At 41.2% G+C, this 16629-nt stretch overlaps 1 protein-coding gene across 3 annotated transcripts in view; it reads right to left on the bottom strand.

Annotated features, from left to right (window-relative positions):
* LOC118511747 overlaps positions 1–16629 on the bottom strand; it is a 61113-nt gene that overhangs the window by 1095 nt on the left and 43389 nt on the right. For all 3 annotated transcript variants that reach the window (XM_036055210.1, XM_036055209.1, XM_036055211.1), the window contains 4 exons: positions 11745–12037; positions 10651–10861; positions 6122–6233; positions 1858–2480 (listed from right to left, as the gene is read on the bottom strand). In XM_036055210.1, the coding sequence (XP_035911103.1) occupies positions 1858–2480; positions 6122–6233; positions 10651–10861; positions 11745–12037 (1239 nt within the window). The remainder of the gene's footprint in view (positions 1–1857; positions 2481–6121; positions 6234–10650; positions 10862–11744; positions 12038–16629) is intronic.

Raw genomic sequence — 16629 nt, 5'->3', positions numbered from 1 at the left:
TAAACGATACAATTTGCATGCTGATGGTGCGAGCAGTGACGGTCGCTTGGCGAAACGCTGGTTGACCTTGTTATAGGACTTTTTGTTACCGGTATCTAAGAAATTTTACACTGCATTCACACGGTTGGCTCTGGTGAAAAAGTACTTTCCGAAAGCTTCCATCGAGGAAAATTTGTTTCATTTTGTTATTGTAGTAAAGCAAAAATACAAGAAATTTATGCACGTAGTTTTTCATAGCATTTTTTACTTGAATTATAATACGTTCAGCTCAAAAGTGCACGAAGAAAAATAAACAATACATGAATTTAAATTTATTTTGTGGAGTACCTGCATAAAAGAACGATTTGAGAAGCTGTAAAAAATGTGTTTTTAAATTTGTTTAAAAATACAGAGAGTTTTGAATGATTAGATTCCAATTAAATATATTTTTCAAACAGCTTTTCGAACTGATATCGTCATCGAAAGTTTTTTGTATGATATCGGTATTTTGGCAATCGATTTTGAATAATTTTGTGGTCAAGCTAGAAGATAGATTTGTGAAAAAAAATGTCTGGCGCTTAGCACAGAAAATTTCCCACAAAATATAATTTAAAAAAATCATAGAATCATGCTATAGACGTTTCAGACTTGCATAATGGAGTAAGAAGCAATTGAAAAAAGCTAATAGTTCGTTAAGCTTTCACCAAAAATCGACAGCACAGAAAACCAGATCTACTGAGCTAAGGCGGTCCTAAACCACTTAAAGCGGCAGGTAAACCTAATACCTAAAGCGGTTCATTTAGCTCCAGATTAGGCTTTACGTATGGGTGTATGGGTAACGCCAATACCAACCCAATTTGCTGTATCTTTGAACCAGAAAGTACTTCGTAGAAAATACGGCATCCAGCCGTAACACTCAAGAATAAATAAAAAAAACTGTAACCCAAACCCAAAAACTGCATGGCAGAGATCAAAAGCGTTTCGCTTGATAGTTGTTTTAATATTCTCATTGATCAAGTGTTCGTATAGGGATGTAATGTTGAGGTTTCTATTACAAGCACATAAAAAAGAGGACAAATAAATGCGAAATGTGTATTTTTAAATTAACTTTCATAACGGTTTAATTAAGGTAAACTATTCCTTTTCACACACCATAGATTGTGAGTTCGAGCCTAATCAAGATCGATCACCTTGGTAAAAAGCAAACAGATCTTGCTGCTATCAACGCGCCCGACAGTATGCAATCTATCAAAAGGCATTGATTTTGCTTCCGGGAAATCCTTTCGACACAGTGCAACAACGCGCTGTAGGATAGTGAACAAAATTATTTAAAAAAAAGCTAATGACTGCATGTATTCAATTCCTGGAAATACTATACACAGGCAAGTTGTTTTGGTTATTGTATTGCATTCAGTGCTGTCAATAACAAACAAACAGATTCTAGAAATAAAAATGCACCGAATTGCACATTTTATTGTACAATAGCGATCTGAACGAGCTGCTATTGCGGAGACTCTTAAATGTTAAATGCTATTGGTATTGGATAGGATTATTCACATAAATAGATTACAAAAAAGTGATTAGTGAGCTCAATAATCATTCACATTAATCGCTTTTAGCTTCTGAATATCGCCCTGTCGATACGATTGTACAGATCGTCAGCTCAACAGGCGGTCTGGGCTGGGAAGGTCAAAGTTTGCCCGAATTGCTATATTAATTTTCCATGCACATGCTTAGCAACGGCGGCAAGCGCAACCGGTTGCTGCAAAAGGGGGTTAGCTAATACTTTTACCACCAGCGCCCTAGCAACCGTAGCGAGAGTTTTGCTTGTGAGTGTATGTGTTACATTGACGCTCTAACCCGCCACCAAATACTCACCTTGCAGCACGTGTACGGTGATGCTGGCTGGGCGAGCGTTCGATGGTGCGCACGTGTAATTACCGGCGTGCCTTAAGTGGACCTCCTTGATCGTTAGCACGCTCGGTGCCGGAGTGAGGATGTGCGAGTACGGCATCGGGTCGCTGTAATTCATCGCCGGATAATGCTGACCGTGGTGCGGATGATGGTGCTGATGGTGCAGATGCGGATGACGATGGCCGGGCGCATCGGACGATGCCGTACCACCGGCCGACAGTTCGTCCTGCCGTTCCAGCGAATCCGTTCGATCCAAGTGCTGCTGGTGGTAGGGTGAGGAAGATAAGGCTGCCGCCGCCGCAGCCAGCGACGCTAGGAGTAGCGAGGAGGAGGAGGACGGCGTCAGGAAGGGTTCGGAAGAATCCTGCCCGAGTTGTAGCGAGCGCTGGAGCAGTCGTTCGTCATCGAGCAGATTGAAGCCCTGCTCGTCCTCGGCCGACAGTGGCAGATCGTGCTCGTCCTCTAGCGGATGGGGCAACAGGTAGGGATGCAGGTGCGATGGGTGACCGGCGGTGGCCGGCGGTTGGAACGGTGTGACGGAAAATCCGTTCAGCTGATCAAAGTTTACCATGTTCTGCTCGTGGTACCTGTACCGGGATAGATTGAAAATGGGGGAGTGGTAGATAAAAGGAGAGCGTTACGATAAATGCATTGCAGTGTGGAGTTTTATGTTTTATGTTTCTATGGCTGTGGCCATTGTTCGGAAGGTTTGCAAGGAGTGTAAAAGATAATGAGCAAAAACAGAAAGTTCTAGTTGCAATATTTGTCTGGTTACGCTATTGCTTACTCTGATTATTAAGTAGAATTTAGGATTAAATACAAAGTTATATAAACGTAATGTATTTTTCTATGAAATAATGAAGTTTAGATGCTCTTATTAATATTTTTGAGGTGATCGTGGGACCGTATGAATAATTGAAAAATTATGTTTAAGTTATTTTAATTAAAGATTGTTATTAAATTTATCTGACCACCCGAAGCCATCATAGCAGTACCAAGTGACCTTGATAGAGCACGCTCTGTAGACAAAAATTGCATTCACAATCTCGAATTTTCCTTTCTCTTCTAGAAGGCTATAAATGCCAACTGTTAGTTTGATCTTATTAAAACTGAGCTCTCGGATCGATGACTCCGCATTTGACAGATATTAAGCACAGTTACCATCAGTTACAGAATTTGTCAGTCTTCTTTTACTCTCATAGTATAATTCGCCGAAACCAGCACGCTGGGATGCTCCCATCATTTACATTCATTTCTTATCTTTATACCCTCACACGGGCCGGCTTTTGTTTGACACAATAGTATGCCACCGGAACATACGATCGATCACGAACATACAGCGAACGAGATAACGGGGAAACTTGCAGCAAACCGAGCCAGATACACACCCAATAGCTCATCGGCCAATGTGACGGTGCACGACACCGAATGCATGCCAATTTTACGACCCAAAGTGCACTGAATAATGTAACCTCACTAACGACGGATGCGTGTAATCGGATGGGATTTCCCTCTTTTACCAAACTATTACAGAATCATTCCGGGATCCGGGACTCGGGCATTCCGACCAACTACTGTACGGGAAAACTTTGTGGAAAACGTTTGCGACGAACGATGGGAAATGGTTAGACGGGCAAACGGGGGCGCAGCATTGTGTCACTGCGCCCGAGTTGTACCGATGCACTGGGAAGTAATTATCTTGATCAACGATCTCGCTCGCCCCTATGCCCGTGGGTCGGGAAAGCGGTTCGGCGAGTATCGAAATTACAGCCAAACGTTATGTACGTGGTTTGACGATTAGCGGTTTTTGTGCGGTAATTGAAGTGCCTGGGTGGTGAATGATGGCCCAGCGTACGTAATTTTGGACACTGCATAAAGATGATCCCGTTCAGCAGAGCAGTGAAGAACGGATGCATTATTTGGGGGTTTTGAAATTGGTACAATTGTCATTGCAGTGTACGGAGCTTTTGCTTTCTAGAGTAAAACATATTAGCTTCAACGGAGTCAGGGTAGAATGGTAGGAATACTAACAATAAAATTGTATACCATGAGATTATGAGAAAATACTACGTGTAGCAATCAGAGAAATAAGGAAATAAGGTTCTTTCAGGCAATCTTATTGATAAAGGATGTCCTGGTGGTAGTGCCTTTTTTGCTTTAATATTAAAAAATTGACAATACGGCTTCAAGCGGTCATAATTAAAAAAAAAAATAAAAAAAATAAAATTTACATATCTAATAAAAATATTCTTAAAAAAGATTTTTTTACGATGGAGACGCCTTGTACTTCACGTGAAGTAGAGATTACATCTTTTTTTAACTACATTTTTTTTAAATTTATAGAGTATTAGAGTATATAGAGTAGAGTATAGAGTATTATATCATAGATTTTAAGAGAAACATAGTTATGCTACTACAATTTCAACTCTTATGAGGATATTTGTTTATGTTCTTTACCACTAATAGCCTCGTATCCCCTTACATTGTTAGTCAATATGACATATCCTCTTCTGATTTAAGCACAGAGCCAGAGATGAATAATGTTATTCAGCTTGAATAAAACAAAAAATCTTATTTTATACAACCACAAACAGAAAACTGGTGTGTATAATCAGCTGAATTATTTTTTATTAAGCTGACTTAAACACTTTCGAAAGGGAAATTGAACAAAAGTGCTATCAGAATCGCCATACCGCAATGACCAAATAGCAACGAGTTTTGGCCAATAATTTTAACTTAAAGGTTAATCACCTCACATCGGTTTGTAAAAATCGGAAAATGTGGATTTCCGCGGCCTACAGCCATATGAGCGCGTCATCATTATTTAACTCATTATCGTTACCCGGTGTCGCATGTCATTGATTTTTGTTAACCTTATTATTAAGGCCGTATCCGTTAAGCGAAAGAGGATTTGTCTTGATTGTAATTTTTGCCCAACGCTATAATTTAAAAACCCACGCTATCACTCGGTCCCGTGTTTGTGCGGGGGAAATGTGCTACAGCTGGAATTAAGTAAATGATCCGTATTTCTGGGTTGTTTTAAGCTGCCCACCTCCAACACCGGAAACCGGTGCAATGATACGAGGAAATAACAATTGTACCCAGCCGGATGTGTTCCGCTGCAAACGAACCGGGGGATTCGAGGGGTTCGATGCGTCACACGTTACTCAAAAATCATGGCAAGCAGGTTTTTTGTCCCCCGAAACAACGGAACACTGCTATATCATGAATCCCTCATTAATACCTGTCGCACATATTTATTTCTTGCGTGTGCGAATCGACTCGGATCGGGGATGCTGCTTTATGAATGGTTTTGCATTGCGAACCGCCGGACGCATGAACACTGTTGCGATAAGGGCGTGCACCAGTAGCAGGCAAGCATAAAATGAGCTTAAAAAAGCTATTTGTCTGAGGTGTGGGTGTCGCTTGCCGTTTTTTTTTGTTTTGCTTTGCTTTTCACTTCACCAAACACTTTCCACGAGTATTGCGAGAAAGAGCAATGGAAAAAATCCTTTCATCTGTGCTATACGGGCAGTAATAAAAGTGGTGGAAAACAAGCACAGGCGTTATTGACTGCTCCACTAGCAAACGCACACACACACAACACGTGAGGTGGCCATTTTGCCGGTACTAACGGCAACATAATATCCCTTCCAGGGGTGGAAGATTATGTTTCTCAGAAAATGTGATTCAAATGACAATGAAAAATAAAGGTAAAAATGAGGTAAAACCACACCATATTGAAAAATGTTCGAAAGGCACTTTCGGAGCGTGAATGAAAGATGTGGTAAACAATGTGTAACGGGTGGATTACGTGATCTGCTGGAAATAATAACCATTTTCCTATGAATTTACCACTTTGAAAGAAGTTTGTGTAACGATTTACGTAAAGCCAAAATATGACAAGTTTGTCCCAGATAGATCTTTGCCGTGAGATCTCCCTAAAGAAATATTAACAGCTTTTAAACTGTCAGCTAGGGCATTACGACCGCAAACTCTGGGTCCGAAAGGACGCACAAAAAAAATCAAACCAAAAGAAGCGTCATTAGGGTAGCAAGTTAATCAGGGTAATAAATTTCTGATGAAGGTAAGGAAGGCTCGCTGTAGCGTAAACATCCTGCACGTGGTAAATAAGCTTAATTTAGTGTTACAAATAGCGTTGCATTGTTCGGCCGCCCATGTACGACGGCAGCAACGGCGGCAGCAGTACAAATTATTCATTACTCACCAGAACACGAACGTCGGATTCTCGGTAGCGCGCTGTAATTTGCACTCTAGCCGTAAGGTGGATCCCTCATCAATGTGTAGATCGGGTGCTCCGGCTATTTCTGCTGCTGCCTCTGGAAACACATAAACAAGCGAAAAAAGAGTGTGTCAGTAGAAAGAGGTCCGCTTTAAAGGTTGGATGGGGACACGGGTTGCTAGTTTGGCTTTGCAGATTCCGGTCGGATTCTATTTCAGCCGGAAGCGAATTGAAGTAGCTTAAACCTCCCATAAAACGGGTTTCCTTTTTATTTTCTTAGCTTCTTCTCGCATGTGGAGGATTTATTTTGATTTTTCATTCCCCTTTCTTGCCCATCTGCCAACCAGGACTGTTTGAATGATTGGCTGGAGCACCACTGTACGGGAACCAATGTAAGTGAGAAGACTGATTGTAACACGTGCTTATGGTGATGGCAGCACCGCATTACAAAGCAGGCTCGTTAATCGTTAAAATGTTTCAGCTGTTTTGCTTTTCAGTTTTTCCGGGATTGTCTCAAGTCGACCGGGGGGATCCCGGAACCGGATTTATTTCACCGTACACCTTTACACATGCCAGTGTTTACAGGTTGCTGCTGAAGGAAGATGCTGCGAAGAGTGTGTTTCGGTGTAGTGCTTCTGGGTGAATTACATTTAATTTCAAATTGCCCGTGACAGGGCTCGAGTGTACTGTTGGGAACGTTATGGGGATGCTTATCGATCATGCAAAGAGTGTTTCGTGGAATATGAGAAACACAGAAAAAACATTTATTTTATTTATAATTGCAATATGACGGCTTAGAAACACAAAAAAACAATCACAATAAAACATTAAAATTATAATTAATAGAATCCACTAAGTAGTCTCTTAAGAAAAAGATTTTTTACTCTACAATTTAAGATTGAAAAAGCTGTGTTAAAAACAAAATTTTATGTACTGAACGAAAAACTCGTATATCTAGGCAAGTGTTTGATAACGCTGCCGCATGTTTTCGACAGGATGTGAGCCACTTGTTCCGTGCTTTGAACTTTACCTGTTCATTCATGGTTGAAATTTAGCTAATGTACCGCAAAGCCTTCGAACTTTTGGTACAATTTGCAACTGACAAGTGGCAGACCCGTTACGATTATATGCCGAAAAAAACACCTGCATCATCCGCCACAGCAGAACAAAGCATGAAAGTTCGGTTTTTAATCTCCAAAAATTAGAGTTTTTTTGGGAGCATTTTACTCTCTCCATCTGTATCGAAATCTGTTACACAAACTAACCAAATTTCAACAAATAAAAATTCTATGTGGACATGACCATACATGCTTGATACGCTATCGGAAGCGGTTTGGCATCAGATGAATAACTCCAAACGCTTCCATACTCTGGTGAAAAATCAATGGGAAATGTCGTCATAAGACTAGCTAGTTCCCTGCCAGGCGCGGCGTGTATTTGAAAGGGCAACAATAGCAAACATTGATACAGCTTACGAAATGAAATCCATTCCCTTGGCCGGGCGAGTCTTACGCTTGGGGAAATCGTATCGTTTTCAGATCGTCTTCTACTGCTGAACAAGCTCGTATGGTAAAAGTTTCAATTACGTTCGAAAATCCAAGACGGAGCACATGAATGTAAGGTACAGTTGGGAGCAAAAAAAAAATGAAGTAGAAAAAAGCACACACACACACACACAACATCTCTAATACGCTGAGCTTATATTGGGTGTGTATGTGTGCTTTAGCTTGTTACCCGCTCGTTCCATTGGCGAAAGGTTAAATTTGGTTGCAGATTGTAAATAATTTAATTAAAATATACGCTTGACGTGAGGCGCTCGGTAAGCTTTTTCCGTAACGTCGGCCACGACGACGCTGGCTGCCCGGTTTGCGGTAGAATGGGTTTCGGAAAGTCTCCGATGTACCGAGGGGTCAGGAAGGAACGTTTTTCTTATTTCTGACACACGTACACACACACACACACACGCGCGCGCAAAGCAGGAACGGCAGGATTCGATGAGATTTCATCAAGCTTTAATGAAAACTCAATTTCCCAGAACACCTACTCGCGTGTGCACGGCACACGTTACGTTAAATACTTGAAAAATGCTTCACCGGCTTCACCGGCAAGAGCGGATCTAGCAGTCTGGCAACGGAACGTCACGTGTGAGGATATTCCGCTTGACACACACACACGTCCTTACGTATACAATACATGGGAATTGGGCGTTTTGTGTTAGCTGGCTGCAGGCACCAATTGCCATAAACGGGATCGGTTTAAATTCATGCCACGGTACGGAACTAAAGCGCAAGCAATTTGTAAACGTAATACATTCTAGCCGGAACGCACTCTTCGACACCGGAAAGGGGTATGATTGTGTATGAGTTTTGGGGCATATCGGAACCGGTGACTTGGCTTGGCACACCCGGATGGGGCTGGGCTGATAAAACTCCGAACGAACGAGCGAGCTACGCTTCGAAGGAGCTGAAGTCATCATGTGCTTTGGAAGTACATGAAGCGTTGTTCTGGAAATTTGATGTCAGTTTGTCGTTTTCCAGAAAACTGTTCCATGCACCTGACTGATGGGAGAAATGGATGGTTGCAAAATGATAGACGTGAATCGGAATTTCCCGGTACATGCTTTAATGCAAAGTTTTAGCAAAATATTTAATCTTTTTTACATGTTAGTAAAATATCACCGTCTAAAAAAAAAGCTTTTGCCAATCACTCGTCAGTTCTTAGTATTGACGAAATGAATTCTTGTAGGAAAGTTTGTAATGTAAAGTGTCACACAATCTATTCCACTAAGTGTCCCCTAATACGACGTATCGATGTCATTGAAAAGTGAGCTTTATTCTATTTTTTATGATTTTGAACTAGATTTTCATGCTTTTTCTGCTTCTTTGCATAAACTACAACCTTGAAAGGGTATCGGAACCTTTATATGATTTTTATAGAGTGGCAATGAGGTTTTGTGTTTGAGTTTTTAATGATGTCTAACTGTTCCTACCTTCAAAATTTTTTGCCTGACTGGCTATTACTTGACTTGATTTTACACATTGCGTTCCGGGGGGACGTTTCGGTTGAGAGTTCCTAAAAACTGTTTTAGTACTTTTGAAAACCTCCAAAAGGTTTAAGAATGATTTTTTTTGTGGCAAAGTTTTACTAACAAGAAACCAATGGCCAAAAAACAATTTTTCTCGCAGCCAAAAATACTGGCAGTTGATTTTTCAACACCAAACTCGTCGTATACTTTGAACACAATGCTCTCACTAGAATAAAATAAACGATTTCAAGCCATATCACCTGAATCCTCGTTTTATCCCTAAATAAACATTCTTCGCTTCTTACCACTAAAATACACCAATGTCGTATCCTTCCACTCTGTTTGCCCATTATCACATGCGTACACCACTTTCAAGCGCCATATACTCACGAAAGCACAGTGATCAGCATTTTTCATGATATGCTCTGTGTCGGTGAATTCACACGACCCACACAAGGCGAAAGAAGAAAACCCTTTACCCCGTACAGGCATAAAGTGTCAACTGGAATTTGTTTTCCTACTCCGGACCGTACCGTACCGTATACTACCGGCTCAATATTGAGGTTTTTCTTCTCCTCAGTTCAAGCTGCGATTGTTGGGTTGGGTTTCGGGTTTACCTTTTTGCCTTGCCCCTCCGCCAATCTAATTTGCCAATCGAAGCAGGAACCATTTCGAAGGCTTGCAAAAGGATTGAGCAAAAATCCTTAGGACTGGATTAGGAAAAACGAAACAAAGAAAAAAAGAACAGCCAACACATGCAAAACTAAATACGGTATCTGTATGTGCTACGAACGGCGGGCAGAAAAAGTTTAAAACAAAATGCATACTCTAGAGGGGATGAAAAACAGAGAAGACGGTAGTGGCGGATACGATACCACCTATAAATGAACCCTACAAATACGACCAGCTTTGAAACATAAAAATCCATTTCGATCGAGCATCGTGCACCTGGGAAGGGGTTTTAGTCAAGGTTGCGCGAGAAACCGGTAGTAAGCGGATGAGTGGGGAAGCGATTATTTTACTTGTTCGTGTGCTGTTTTTCTTAGCGACAATCATCCATTCGCAACCCCCTTTCGTCCGACAGTCCGTGCCGTGTCCGCGTATCGGGATTTGTGTCATCGAAGGAATTTTTCATGAGAGGTTTATCTTTCGAGCGCTGTCCGTAGCTATGCGCCGAATGGTGGCGGTGAACTGTATTGCACACGGATTCTTCACATTTACTAGGCCATATTTCCTTATACTACCGGTAAGCGACAGCGGAGAGGAAACAAAAAATCTCCCCCAGCAAAGTGGCCTGCCGTAGAGCTTTTATTGGAAAATCATTCCGAATCCTTTTTCCTCTATTCTGCTTCTTTTCGCTGCTGCTCTCCGTTTTGCCAATGGGGAACGGATATCTTGAGCGTGTCGTTATAGTACTATAGAAACAGCGCTGTTCCGGAGCGCACAACTAGGGCATAAAAAAAAATCAGCTACACGTGCCCATGCTTACCTACGACTTTAAGCTCGACAAACACCGATTGAACGGGATGAACGGACAGCTGGCACTCATACAGTCCCTCGTCCTCGGTGCGCACGGACTTGATCCGCAGCGCCCAGTGGCCCAAGTGGCGCAAATGCTCGACCAGAAACCGTTCGTCGCTGCTGTACGTCGAGAGACCGACCGTTAGTAGCTGGAAGTCCTGCCGCCGGATCCACGATACCTGTGCCGGAGAAATGAAAAGCGAACAAGACAGGGTAAGTGAGAGGGAGTGAGAGAGAGAGAGAGAGACCGTGGAAAACACACACATACACATAACGTTTGTTAGATTGCTTCGAGTGCTTGCCGTGTGGTGATGCACGGAATGGGTACGGTACACGGAAAGAAATTCATTTTCCACCTGGCGCTGTTTTATTTTCATTCGCCTGTATATTGTCCCAGGTCGACAGTGACTGGTTGTAGGCTAAATGGATGATTTCGTTTTCAGCTTGTTTGGTTCGGTGTGGAGCAAAATGGAATAGATGGCTAAGCAGATCAGCCAAATAGTGCAGAATGAATTCTGAGAAGATGATATCAGCATCTCATTGTTTGGAGGCAACTGGATGGATTAAAATCGATCGAGCAAGACGTTCCAAAAGCTTGCAATAACAATGGAATACAGTAATAAAAATTTTAAATAACGTGTTTATCAATCGAAAAATAATTTCAAAACACAGCAATTACGATAAAGGTTTACCAAAATAATTATTTTTATACAGAATTTGTCGATAGATCTTGAAATTTATGTAAGGGACCAATTCAACTTTTCGATGGATATTTCGTTAATAATAACCCTGTATTTTAGCATCAAATATTCCAGTACTTTCACCGATCTTTCCCATTTTCCAAGCGCTTTCCAACACACAAACCGTTCTGCACGCACCCCGAAGAAAGGATTACATTTCCTTCCTTAGTTTACCTACGTCAACGGGTTCAATATTTTGCCAAACTTGTGTAATGAACCATTTACGCCTAGATATTGTTTATTCGCCTTCACAGTCCCGTATCTCCCGTACCCGGAAAGGGCACACACACCTACGGGGGGTGGTTCCCCATTTCAGACTCACCAGGGCAGAAGATTGGCTGATGACGGTGCACGGTAGCAGTGCCGTGCCGCCTCGTTGTGCAGTGACTTTTGTGTTGTTTTGGGTGGCAAAATACATTGCGGCCGTAAACGGTGACACGGAAGGGGCTACCGATGAGACCGGATGTTGTTGTTGCTGATGGTGTTGATGGTGTTGAAGGTGGTGTTGATGATGCTGCTGCTGATGGTGGTGGTGATGATGTTGGTGCTGTTGATGATTCCGATGGTTGCCGCTATCGGTATCTTGCACCGTTTGCCGCTGCGAAGAGGTGAAATCTGTAAAGGTGGAAAATTGATGCAAAAAAAAAAAAACGGAAAACATTATGGATCGGGCAAGCAGTCAGTGTGCGGTCGAACATTTGGTACAGGATTTTTGATGGTTTGATGTTGGCAACGGCGGCCAACAAACAAGACACACGCACACGCTAAGAGGTGAACCGCAACAACCGTTTTCAATTGGTGGAGTGGGTGGATGCGGTGGGTGGTGAAGCTAGCATAAAATTAATGTACTACATTTCCGTGTCCGCGTACGGTCGTGGCCGCGCGAAAAGAATGCGTACCGAGCCGGAAAAATAAACCGTCCGGGGCACCACGGGACCTTTTCTGGCTTCAGCCGGGAGCAACGTGTAGCAAGTTGAGGACAGGCGTGTGGTAGGTTGAAACGGGAGAACCTTCTTTCATCCTGTGTTCCGTTTCGATGATTGATTGCATTCGGAGGTCGGTATTAATTTATTTCGTGTATTTATCGTCCCGCCCTGTACACTTGCGTCCCTTTTTTCCATTTTATCTTCCCTTTTTGATGCTTTTCGGTTGTTATTGTTGTTGTTATCCCCGCCCACAATGACCTGCCTGAGAGGGGGCCCGGGTGGAACCACGGGGCGTTTGCTTGATCGTCTTTGTTGATGTTTACTTACGCGAGTCCGGAAGGCTGGGTGGATCGTATTGTTATCACTAAGCCTTCCTTCCCCTCCCGTCCCCCCTCTCTCTCCCACCACCCACATTGAGAGTGATGAAAAAAAGCTGAAACTTAACCGACCTACCCACATCGCTGTACACAATGTGGCTCGACTTTATGATATTTCACACCGATTCCACCCGCCACCAGGCGCCTCCACCATCGGGCTATCACGCCAGCCCGGGGAAGGATAGTACTCCATCTGGGGCTTAGCGAAGTATTGCTCTTTCTGTCGTTGGCAATCGTCAGCAATTCCAGCGCACGCTTTTTCGCTTACCACTTCTTACGATTGGCAACTCTTGGGGCGGTCAATTCCAACCGCCCTCTCGTATCAACAGCTACAGCAGGAGCAGCAACACACCCTAATGTACCGGGCGCGCGACAGTAAACGAACCAACAAATGGACGAATCTTGTATTTTTCTTTCGGCGTTTGGCGGCAAGGGTCGGAGTTTTTGAAGGGTGCCGTTTTCTTGGTGTCTTTTGGCAAATGTCGCCCTTGTGTTAGGCGTGCGATGGACGAAGTGGGAAACAACATCAAAACAGCAACAACAAAAATACAAGAAAAACTGGCTGCTTTGTCAAACTCCAAAACCTGACAAGTGTGGAACTGAGATTTTTCTCACAAAAAGGAACAAACTGAGTTGGTGGATGGAATTATTGAGGGAGAGAGAGAGAGAGAAAGATGCAGACAAAAAAAAGGTTTTAACCTTCCTTTTCCTTCTGATGGATGTTGTTGTTTCGTGGACGGTTTTTATACGGCGGTTTACATTATGCTGACTGTGGTGGTTTTGAAATGGAATGAGCAAAAAAAGAAAACTCTCATAAAAAACCGTAAATGTATTTTTCACCAAATATAGAGCGTGGAGTTTTTACCCACCCTTGTGGCAAATTGTCAACAGTCAAACCATCAAGAAGATGGAGCTGTGGCTTTTGAGATGACAGTGGGTTTTCGCTCCATCTTCTTTTATTGCAAAAGTAACCTTCTATCATCGCTGCCAGTCATTTTTTGATGAGCAAAAGGGGGTAAATACACGATTGTGCTAAGTTGCGTACGCACTACAAATTCAACCGAGCTAATGGATCATACAAATCACTTAGAAACGACTGTGTGCAGGATTCGTGTTTGTACTGATGGCTATTGAAAATTTTTGAAGTGAAATGAAAAAAAAACGAACTAAAACTTGAGAAAGCTCGCCTTGGCGGGAAGATTAATTCTTGCTAAACGTTCATTCAAGAGTGGATGGCATTAGGTCACCGAAGCAAGCTCCGAAGTCAGCTGAAACCGATCCATTATTTTAATTGAAGTGGAATTTTGGGGGTAAACGTGTCACACTGCAAGCCTCGGATAATAGTGGTGAGATGAATTTTAATGGATATCACTTGTTAACCTAATTTGAGTGTTTGTTCGTTGTTAAACAGTTGGGAAAACTGATTATCGGTGTGCTGATTTGTTTGCTTTGGAGATTTGCGGAGAGTGGCTTCGCAAATATCTTGCGATTGATTGTGTTCGAGTTGGAACGTTCCATTGCATTAAGAGATGTGTTTTAAGTGGTGGTACTAATGGCAGGGTAGGAAAAGAGGCTTCAAATCATGGATGAGAAAAATAATCCTAAGAGGTTGTGGTTATGGACTGCAAACGAGCCTATGGAAGAAGTGATCGTAAACATTAGCCTTTCTGGGCTTATAGTAATCTAGCTCTTAAGCATCTGACTATAGTTGGTTTATGAAAGCATTCCACACTGATCAATCATCACTTAGGAGTTAAATGAGAAATAATACCGAAGTTACATATAATAAATATTAAATACAAATTTAAATAAAAGCTTCAAACAGTGTTATCATACACTACAATCAAAATAAAACGTGGAAGGCAAACCGACAGCAAAGTCGTGCGTATGCTTCACACGTCGTGAGTAATGAATCCAGCTCATTCACTCGTATAGTTATTCTTCTTTATTCCTTTTCGCTACAACCTCAAGAGGACTCGGCCTGCCATTTTTAGCTTTCTGTAACTTGAATTTACCCGTAGCAAAGTAGTCAGTCAGTTGCGTACGGGGAGGCGGTCTGGATAAAACTTTAGCCATGTTTTGACCACCGGACCTCCTAAATGTCGTATGCAGAAAATATTAATTAAGTATGAATGTAAGAATCAAGTAATGGAATTTAAAAATTGTAGCTATAGAACACTTGAAGTTTATAGTGCTGATATTGAAAGCTAGAACAAATTAAATATTTTAATGCTACTAGCCACATCCTATACAAATGCAAAAATACGATCTTTCGTTTGATATAACCATGAAAGAGTAAAAACAAATTGAAATTATAAAGATTGAGAGGCTATGAAAGAACCGAAATTCGTGAGGTAAAATTCTATATTAGTCAAACAGCAAGAAACAGACCACCCAACCGCAAAATAAAAAGCGCAAACAAACAAAACAAGATAATTTTGAGTAGAATTTCTTTGGTTTTGAAATTATTCGGCCTAAACCACATAATTATTTTGGTTGGAATAATCTGGAATTTAACAGCACCAGGCGTCTCCATCGTAGCGAGATTCTTAGCAAAAAGAAAAACAAAATGAACGTCATATGAAATCAGTTTTTTTTTTAATATTTTAAATTGCCAATGAAATGTATACATAAATGTTTTAAGAACAGAATAATTGTTTTTTGTAAAATCTCACTTTCTTAAAAAAAACATTAAAAATATAACTGAAAGTACAATAGTTAAAAAAAAAATAAAAACGTATTATGTTTGACATTTTCTTGGAATTTTTAAAGATCAATATTTTAAATACTACAAACACCATTGATTTGGAAGAGTTATTGGAAGAAATAAAAAAATTAAAAAAACTGGCATTGTATTTGCTACTTGAATGTTATTGGAATTTACAAAAAAATCTGTATTGTTATCGTTAGCAGATTTTTTTAAATTCTTACTTAAACACAATTGAACAAAACACAAAACACTGGTTAAAACAAAGAAGAAACAAACTTTTGCCTGGATTAATTCAATTACTGCTAGAGCAAAACATTTTTGCTTAACAGGTTTTTTTTTGTAATACCACACAATATTCATGTCAGACACGAATTGCACCACAGCAATTGAATTACCTTTGTTCGTCCAATGGGTTGCTAAATTAAAAATCCTGCGCATGGATCGATTTTGATGCCCCGGTGCTATTGCAATAAAAATAAATGTATCACTGTGTAGAATCTTTCCATATTGCGACCAATCTGCTAAATTATTAGCAAAAAATGCTGGTAAACGTTCCCCATTGAGCTGTCAGTTAATTTTATTTGTGATATTCGACACTCCACATCAAGTTTTAATTTCCTATTATGAAATGTTGTGTCTTCGCATCGCTTACATGTGGTGGTGAAAGCCTGCAAACAAGAATTTTGTATGCTAAAATTGCTTTCATCTACATTCCAAAGCTAAAAAGCATCTAGTTTTCGCTTTGAATTTAATTTAGGTATTTAAGAGTTTTTATTTATTGAGCTTCTATTGGCGATATAAGCTATATTTTCCCCCAAACGTTTATCACTTTTTTTGCAAACAATCACAATCAACTCTGAACAATGCACTGCACCACACAGCAGTTTTTGCTTGAAATTTTTTTCCACATTATCCTCCATCGGGTGGGTCAAAGAATGTTTCACTTCGAGGCATGCTTTGACAGATTGTTTGTGGCACGCTTTCGGGCACGGCAACGTTTGAGCCCATCGGATAATGATGTGAAGCGTAAGCTTTTCGTGTGTATGTGTTTGAAGGCAAAAATGTTAATATACTTGTGTGTTCCAAGAATGTACGTACGACGCGTCTCCTTTGTGCGTCCCGGCCCTCCAGAAAACCCGTCGAACCAATCCATCGAAACATATTTTAATGGTGGATCAGGAAGAAGCAAACAAC

This window comes from Anopheles stephensi, chromosome 3 (genome assembly GCF_013141755.1).
Source record: "Anopheles stephensi strain Indian chromosome 3, UCI_ANSTEP_V1.0, whole genome shotgun sequence".
Lineage (NCBI taxonomy): Eukaryota > Metazoa > Arthropoda > Insecta > Diptera > Culicidae > Anopheles > Anopheles stephensi.
The sequence above is the reverse complement of the archived record's forward strand: the minus strand, read 5'-3'. Positions and strand labels throughout refer to the sequence as shown.